The sequence below is a fragment of the Beta vulgaris genome, chromosome 5 (assembly GCF_026745355.1).
Source record: "Beta vulgaris subsp. vulgaris cultivar EL10 chromosome 5, EL10.2, whole genome shotgun sequence".
NCBI lineage: Eukaryota > Viridiplantae > Streptophyta > Magnoliopsida > Caryophyllales > Amaranthaceae > Beta > Beta vulgaris.
In genome coordinates this window covers 14,305,855-14,315,658 of record NC_079206.1, presented here as the reverse complement: position 1 = coordinate 14,315,658, position 9,804 = coordinate 14,305,855, and the positions used below count along the sequence as shown (strand labels likewise).

Sequence of the window (9,804 nt, the reverse complement as noted above, 5' to 3'; positions counted from 1 at the left end):
ATATATTATATGTATTAAATATTTGAAAGAAAAACAAAAAAAAAACATTTGCATCAGTGGTAAAGTAGTAAGGAATAGGACAAAGAGACACGGATTCAATTCTACTTAGAAGTAATTTTTTTTTTTTTTTACTTTTTACTGTTTTAATTATGACTGCTAACTCATCACCTACTCACATTAATAAACTATCACGTGTGGATTTTTCTTTGGCTGCTTCAAATTCCCAATTCCCCATTAATGACTACTCTCTTCTCTATCCTTCTAACTCTCTCTCACTAATTTCTACTCATACTCCTTTATTTTTTTTTTTTAACAATTTTCCAATAAAATTTTATCAATTCCCCATTAATGACTACTCTCTTCTCTATTTAATTTATAATTATTTGATATGTTGAGAGTTTTTTTTTAAAATTGAAAATCTAATATCTTTTATGAACTAAATATGAAAAACCCAATTTTAAAAAAGCGTATAAGACCCCCGCTATGTTTACCCCGCCCCTGCCGCCATGTCGAAGAATGTGAAAAAGTCAAGAAATAAATAAACAAAACCAAAAACACGTGAAAAAGTAAAGAAATAAACAAGTACATGCAGAACTTCATTACCAAAGTATACCCTACAAAACAAACAATTCAAAAACAAAGTGGTACGGAACCCAAATACAAGAGCTCCATTACATCATATATAAGACATATATATACTATGGTGTATTATTTCTTGGGCTATATATACTTACCACGTTGCATATTTACATATGATCTTAATTCTTACGGTTATGAGTGATGAATAAACACACCTAAAACTTTAAAAGCCTTCCTCAAAAAAAAAAAAAAAAAAAAAAAAAAAAAAAAAAAAATTCAAAACCCTATAAACAACTAAACCAGCTACTAGATCCTTATGGGCCATGGGCTACATGCAATGCAAATTAGGGTGGCCGGCTCAGTCGGTAGACTCATCGACATCAACTCCTTCATCTAGTTTTTCTCCGGTGGAACGCCCTCCTTTGCGGCCCATCTCCTTGTACCCTTCAGTGCCTAGCTGTTCTTTTCTTGTTTGCCCTCCTTTGCTCCTTCCTGTACTTTATTCACATATTACTTGCATGAAGTACATATAAAGGCACGTATCATATTAGGGATATTAAATACATTCTAGAATAGTGAAGAAAATAGGTATTAAGTGCTGATATAGTTAAGCAACAAGGATATATACTAATATCTTTAGTATTAAACCAAATGATACTTGATGTTATTACTTCACGTCAAAATATTAATAGTAAAAAATTTAATTACCCAATAGCACGAACTTAAAAACTAATTTAAAAAGTGTTCAAAATAATATAGGTATTAAACGAACAGATAAGAGTGTGCAAAGAACCCATTAACACAGAACTCCTAAATTATAAAAGCTCAAAGTATATTAATTTAAAAATTTTAATTCATATTTGAAAAAATCACCCTTATTTCCCACCCTTAATAAAATTATCAATGTTTTATCTTTAAATTTTCAACTTTTCATCTTTAAAACTCTCACTTTCATCTTTATTTTCTATATATTAAGGCCCAATTTTCATGTTAAAATCGAAGCTCCAAAATCTTGAAGAAGGCCCTGATATACAAAAAAAAGTAACATGAAGGAAAGAAAAGAGGACCTTCAGCAAGGTGTTGTTGGGCTTCAACGCTCTTTCCACCGGTACCTCCAGGAACAACTGTCTCTCCTTGCCTTGCTTTTTCATCCATCTCTTCTTTTTTTTGTTGTGATCTAGTCGCCATTTTCTCTCTTCTTTTTAGCTTTCCTTTTTTAGTAGTTTTTTAAACTTGATACTCCTAATTAATTTCTTATTATGATTCCTTCTACTTTTGCTATATATATATGTATGTAGATGTGTGTATCAGTGTATATACTATATATGCACTCAGATCTCTAACGTACTACACTAAAGAGATGAGAAAGAAATAAGTACAACATGAAGACGAGATGCTGCGTTGTCGCTTTAATCCTCGTCATGCAAGGTGAATAAATAAGTATTAGGGTATACTACCTTGTCACAATGACACCTGTGTCACCGAATGAGAACTTATTGACACGCCATACTATTAATGTTGAACACAAAATGTCAAATTTTATGTAGGCTTATTTTAACTTGTTAAAATATCGGGCTAAACTCTTTTTCGTAAAAAAATATTGCACAATACTAGCTCTGTTTTTATTTAGTTGCAACATTCACCTTTTTGCACAAACTTTAAGAAATAAGAAAAGAGAGTATAATTGACCCACTTGCCCCTGCTACTAGTATTGTAATTAAATGGGGAGAGTAGGTGAAGAAAGGGTAATATAGTCAAATTATCCTAAAAGCTTTCATAAAATGGGAAATGTTGCAACTAATAAAAAGCACCTAAAAGTATAAATTGTTGCAACTAAATAAAAACAGAGGTAGTATTTTGTAGAGGATCACATACAAGTTTGACAGGTTTCACTAATTGGTTATAGAAGGCGTAATCCATCAAATTTATATTTTAAAAAAACTAATATGAATCCGGTGCAGACTAATTAGTGTGCACCCGCCCGATCCATATCACGTTAGTTTAGGATAGTGTATGTTAATGATATAGTGTATGTTAAAATGATATAGTGTATGTTAAAATGATATAGTATATGTTAAAATGATATAGTGTATCTTAAAATGATATAGTATATTTAAAATGATATAGTGTATGTTAAAATGATATAGTGTACCTATGTATAATATAGTATATCTATTTTTGATATAGTGTATCTATTTTTGATATAGTGTATGTTTTTGTAATGCGTTTAAGTAAATATTTTCCTATAGGATATAGTGTACCTAGTTATGATATAGTGTTCCTATAGGATATAGTGTACCTAGTTATGATATAGTGTACGTAGTTATGATATAGTGTATCTATTTTTGATATAGTATACCTATGTATCATATAGTGAATCTATTTTTGATATAGTGTATCTATTTTTGATATAGTGTATAAGTGAGTACTTCTTAACCGGTCACGTGCCTAGGCCTGGTTCATACTATTTTTCGTGTGAACCGGGTCCATGCAAGACGGATTGTTTATATTTTAGCCAATTTCTCTCTATTTTTTCAACGTGAAATCAGATTACATGTGATTTATCTTTCTAAGATAACTTTTAATTATATCTTACAAATATACTTAATATCGGTCAGTCGACCACCGACTTAAAAAAACAGGTATCACCGGTAGGGGTGTAATTTATTTGGTTAAAAACCGAAAACCAAACCAAACCAAACCGAATTAGTAATTTGGTTTGGTTTGGTTTTTTTTTTTAAATTCGGTGTGGTTTGGATTCAAAAAAATTATTTTTTCGGTTTTTCGGTTTGGATTGGTTTTGGTTTTGAAAAACCAAAAAAACCGAATTATTGTCACTTAACATACGAATTTTGTCTATTATTTTTTGTGTTTCTTTTTTTTAATATTAATTACGAAAATACAAAATTATTGTCACTTAAAATACAAATTATCAGAAAGTTTGGTTTAAATCCGGTTTGGTTTTTATCTTGGTTTGATTTAATTTCATTTCGGTTTGGTTTGGATTTTGGAATATGAAAAAAAATTGGTTTGTTTTGGTTTGGATTTTGAAAGATAAAAAAAATCCGGTTTGGTTTGGTTTGGTTTGATTTTTGGTTTCATATTTTGGTTTGGTTTGGTTTGGATTGAGTCGAATTTCGGTTTGGATTTGGTTTGGAAATTTCAAAACTGAATTTATTTCGGTTTGGTTTGGTTTTGACCTAAAACCAAACCAAAAACCGAACTTACACCCCTAATCACCGGGTTACATGATCAGGGAGGGTAACAACCTAACACAGGCTAACAGGTTGTGGCCTGTAGGACTTTCTTTTGCCCCAAACAGAGTCTTCAGTCATGCCGATTGGAAATGTCAATACAAACCACTCTAAACAAACTATTGGTCTTCCATGTTCTCCATCTCAATAATTGTTACTGTTAGTTTATGCTGATTCACCTTTACAACGAAATCCGATATTAGAGACAACGACAACTAGATTTATCCAATGTATGAGATGCAAATATAAAAAGGGATTATGAGGAGAACAACACAAAGGAATGTTGACACAGAAAATCCTAAATGAAGATGGGTTAAAAATTGCGGATGGATATAAGTCCACAAATCCACTAGATGCAATCGTCACTCAGGGTGAATGATAATAAATACAACCTACGTTATTTGATCTAGGTACAAAGATTGCTTATTTGAATGAAGGTAAGTAAAGTGCTAAAGATTTGAAATGTAAATAATCTCCAAAGGATGGCTGTAATGTGTAAGTTTGTCTATATCATTTGTCCTCATTTACCTCGCCACTTAAATACCCCTTACACAGCCGCGATCTAGCTGCAACGTGCCTCCAAGGATCTTGGAGGTAGCTCTGCATGATCTCCGCACAATCTCAACTGAATTCTTATCTTGGTGTCATTTTCTTTTGACTTCAGTCCTCATTGGTGACTTAGAAAGCAATAACGGCTACGCGTTCCCTATTCTTCGACCAGTAGTTTAACCCTTGATTTAGTCGCATCATCAACGTCGAGCCTGGATGTGTCAACGTCTTTGTTTCATTGCGTCAATGTCAACCTGAAATTATAGTCATAACAGTTAGTTTACCCCCAATTATTGCAATGAGGATTATGTCAGAGTCATAAAACAATTGTAACACATGTGTTTGCTAACGACGTAAAGCATAAAATCACATGCGACAAATAAAAGGATATTACCCAAAAGGGAAAATTTCAAAAAACTACCTTTTATAACTAACTTTTTTCAAAAAACTACCTTTTAAAAATTTTCTTTCAAAAAACTACCTTATATAACAAATTCCTTTCAATATACTACCACTTTATGTTTATATTTAATAGGGATCAATAAATGATAGTCACCGTAGCTGTTGTTGCCGACGGGGCAGCGAGAAAAGAAGAGAGAAACGAGAGAGGAAAAAAGAAAAGCAATTTACGATGACTTAATCATTGGTGATTAAACCTTATTATGATAAAATGGTAGTACATTGAAACAAATTTGTGATATAAGGTAGTTTTTTAAAAGAAAATTTTTAAAAAGTAGTTTTTTGAAATTTTTTGATTATAAAAGGTAGTTTTTTAAAATTTTCCCTACCCAAAATTCCAATGTCAAAAGATAACAATCAAAGATGATAATTTTTCACCGTTAATCAAAATATATCCGTTTACGCAAAAATGATGGCATGGTATAAAAAGTCGTGCCAATAAAGCAAGAACACACACAAAAAAAATTTCTCCCTCCCCAAAGAAAAGAAACTCCTGGATTTCAACTTGGATGCTCTAGAGTTCTCCAAAGAAACTCGTCACTCTGCCTCACAATGTAATCTCTTCAATTCCATAAAATTTCTTGCTTTTTCTTTGCATTCATGGCTCCAAGTAGGCGTAACATTAGTAATTATATCAAGAATCATGAGAAAAATAAGTCGAAAGAAAAGGTTGTGGAGGAGAAAATTGAAATTGATGATGAACAATCAACCATGTCGGAAGATGAATTAATGAAATTCTTAGACCTAAGAAATTTACCAACCGATACGGTCTTAAAAAACACCGAGCCTCACGAACACCCCGAGGATTGTTGTAACAACCCTGAATTTCCAATACTTTTAAAAATATTTTATAATAAATAATTTGAAAATACAAAGTTGTTACGCCGCGATATTTAGTAATAATAATCGTAAGGCTAATGGTTCTAATTAAAACAATAAACAATAAGTTTTAGATAATTATTACAGACCAACTAAATAGAATGTAAATTACTTATTACAAACCACAATATAAATCTTATAGTCAAAATAAATAACAGCGAAAGTCTTTTTAAAGTCTTATTGAATCAAAAGAGATCCAACGCACTCTTTAACCCAACCGGAGCTAACTATCTTCAAGTCCCTGCACATTAAATACTATAGTATCAGCCAGAGGCTGAGCAAGATTTAATACTTTAATAATATTAAAAACTATTCAATGTGCAGGTAAGATATATATATAGGAATATCTTACAAATTCATTTAAAAGTTGTACAGATTATATATATAATATATTAACTTTCTAACAACCTAAAATCCAATCTTTCTTTCTTTCTGAACTATTCTGTAAAACTTTCAAATATAACCTTTCGTAATATATGAGTAGGAAGTAATAAAAATTCAATGAGCTAGCTAGGCGCACTAGATAAGGTAAACACCAAAGTCCCTAGTATCCATACCCTTAACTTGATAAAGTACCAAGAAAGAAGACAAATGGCAAGAGTATTGATCAATATACTCCCAACTACTAAAATATACTGTTCAGACACTGTTAACTCAACATACTTCCATAGTCGAGGAATACCGCTTACCAGCAACCCCACAATTTAATTAAAACTTGATAACAATAAGGAACTTCCTCCTTTCCAATATAACCCTCATAAATAACCTCATAAACTCTTTCAATATAAATACCGAGAACCATCAAAATCTCAACGTATAAAGTTCATAAAACAATCTCATTGTTAAAATAAATTTGCAAACAATATAAAACAGGTTCTGAACTCATCAACACAAGCACAGTAAGAAATCTGATAAGTGCATTTCAAACGTACTTTATGAACTCTTTTTAGCTCATTTTGATCATCTTTCTCCAATTTTTTTCCCTCTTTCCTCTTCCTTTCCCCTTCTATTTCATTCACTTGATCATACTTGATCATAGTGACATGTTCCTCGACCTGGGGTTAGTAAAAATTCATAAGCACGATGCCCCTTCCTCCCACAGTGATTGCACTCCACCAAATTACCATCACAATCCTTGCCAGGGTGGTACTCACTACAACGTTTGCAATAGAAAATCCGATCAGTCCTCTGAATCTGACCTTGGGGCTGGCTACAAGAAAGAGTGGAGTTCTGATTGTCCTTAGAATACTGCTGACTGGAACCTACCTTGTTATAGTTACCACCAGAATCACAGTTCCCAATGTTTCGATTTTTATTGATCCCCCTCTACCTTTGTGGTAAGTAGTGGAACCAGATGTATCACCCTTTTTTGCCGCCTGAGTTGTAATCCCCCACAATTTTAAAATTTTTTCATAAATATATTAAAGTATTTATGTAGTTATATTTAAATCCAAATGAGTTTGGAAAATGATTTGACTTTTAAAAAAGGGTTGACTAATTTAAAAGTCAACTAAAAATATTTTTCATAGCTTAATAAAATTTGTAATGTTTTAATTAAGCATGTTTTAATAAGAGTTTTAATTACAAAAAGTATATTTGAAAACGAAGCTTAATGGAATCAAAAGCCCAAAAGTGATAAAAAGGAAAAGAGCTAATTGATGACTAAAGTCCTAAAGAGCCCATCTCATTAGTTATCAAAGTTTCATTGATTAAAGTCTCTTTTCCTAAGCCCAAAAGTAAAGCCTCTATATAAATATCCTAATAAACCCAAATTTTACCTTACACACTTTATTTCTCTCTCCTCTTTCCACGTGATCCTTCTCTCTCACTCGGCACTTTCTTTCTCTCTCTTCTCCTTTGTGCGTCGTTCTTCGTTTTTCCTCAAAAGTTATTTCTTCTCCTTCAAGTAACGTTTCTTGTTCAACAAGAAACGTCACGAATCTTTGTTTGAGCCAAGAACTTGTTGCCGCCGGTCCCCTGCTGCTGCTATTGCTGCCGGCGCCCTTTCCTTCCTCCATTGTTGTGGTTGTTTTTCTTTCTTCCTCTTCAAGATTCCATTAAAGTACTAGTTTTTATACTATTTTATTATTAATTAGCATGTTTACAATTTAAACTATTGTTTTTTATGCAATATGAATTTCGTCTATCATATATATAATTATAATAAATTTCATATTTATTATATTAAGTTATTTTTAGTTTTTATCATGAATTTTATAGTTTTTAGGGTTTTTAATTACTCGAAACTATATATAAAAAGTATAAATCATGAGATTTGGTTAGTATATAATTTTATATGTATTGAATATATATTCAGAAGATTTATTAAATTTTATAAATGTTGTAATTTCAGAAAAATAAGTATTTTAAGGGTTTTAAATGATTATTAATCACTAGAATAGTTGTACTATACTCCCTCCGTTTCCTAAAGATCTTCCCACTTACTGTTCCTACAGATACCAAGAAAAATCAAGTTGTGTGGGGCATGGTGTGAGTAAAGTAGGAGAGAGAAAGAGGTTAAGATAAATAAACAAATAAAAAGGGTTAAAGTAGGAGAGAGAAAGAGAGTAAAATTGAATTAATAATGTAATGGTGGACCATATGATAGTGACATGAGAGGGTAAATAGGAAAATTTGTTTTGCCAAATAAGGAATAAAGCAAAAGTGGGAAGATCTTTTAGAAACACCCTTAAACGGAAAGAGGGAAGATCTTTAGGAAACGGAGGGAGTACTAGGGATTAAAAATAACGTAAGTTTGGTACGTAAAAACGATTTTAAAACACGTTTAAGGGGGTTTTGATCGTTTTAAAGTTGCTGTAAATTTTTAGTTCGAGATATTTATTTCATTATTTTATTTTCTAGGCGGAGATTTCGTAGTAGGAGACTTTTAGCGAGTAAAAGTGGCCTACCGATTTGTTTATACAAGGTACGTACATTGTCTACGTGCTATATGATTTAGAAGCATGCTCTAAGAATGTTTTATTTATTAGTATCATGTATATGGCTCTATTTGTTCATATATATGATTTCTGGAATTGTTTTACATGTTATTTGCTTGTGTGCTACATGTAAACTAATATTTATGATTATAAATGTTTGTATGGAAGTTTGATGCAAGCAGAATAAGTCAAGTTCATTTATTAATTCGTGAGTGAATTAATGTAAGTTAGATTGAATCATGTTTTCATGGATTCTTGAGTATTATTATTATCTTATAAGAACCGTGGATCTTATTTGGTAAGTGACAAGTTATACCTATATAAAGGTAAAGTTTATTGTTGGCTAGGTTCAACAAGTAAGTTGGTAAAGTATAAAAGAAGTTAAAGGAGTCTTGATTGATAAGTTGTGAACACTTGTTAATCCAAAGATAAAAAAAAATTCTGTTATGATTGTGTGATTATTAGTTAGGTGTTATTTGCTTGGTTGGTGTCAACACAAGTAATAAAATATATTTAACGTAAAGTGAAACGAGAATAGGTTATAGACTACAAGGGTTGGAATTACATGGTGAGCGTGCCATGGGTTCTTCTAGGAATGGGTTGATCACCATCCCTCTTTCAGTTCAAATGTTCCTCGATATCGCAGGTCAATTTGGAATATGTTGTAGCTCCCATATTCCTATTTTAGATAAGTCAACTCGTCCAATAACTATTCCATTTAAAGAAATAAATAAAGTTTAGAGTCTAGTTCAGTAAAGTTGTCTGCAGATTATTATATGTTTTATTATTATTTATCCTGCAAGTTATTTTTGTAGTATCATGTTTAGGATTATTTATGCCTATTGTAGTACTAGCTTTGCTGATTACGTGCTTGTTGTGTTTGTGATCATGGCTTTGCCTATTGATCCTGTGGTGATCCTTCGGGGGAAGAGTCAAGACAACATTGACATTACAGGTCGCAGATGCATCTCATTGGGAATCTGGAATGGAGAGACTCTTGTATTATTAGTTTCATTTAAGTTTCGTAGAGGAACTTATTTTCAGACAATAGTTTTTAAGTTGGTGTGTTTTAGTTTCTGACATTGTTTTTGGTTTCATAAGTTTTAATAAAGTTGTTTTAGAAAGTTGTTTTCCGCTGCAAAATT

At 31.6% G+C, this 9,804-nt stretch overlaps 1 protein-coding gene across 1 annotated transcript; it reads right to left on the bottom strand.

Moving 5' to 3' along the window:
* Positions 1–567: 567 nt before the first annotated feature.
* On the bottom strand, positions 568–1,902 carry LOC104892899 (protein SLE2). Its single transcript, XM_010678922.4, has 2 exons — positions 1,647–1,902; positions 568–1,071 (listed from the first exon to the last, which is right to left on the bottom strand). Exons 1-2 carry the CDS (start codon positions 1,765–1,767, stop codon positions 938–940), a joined length of 255 nt encoding a protein of 84 aa, XP_010677224.2. The 5' UTR covers positions 1,768–1,902; the 3' UTR covers positions 568–937.
* Between the last annotated feature and the right edge of the window lie 7,902 nt (positions 1,903–9,804).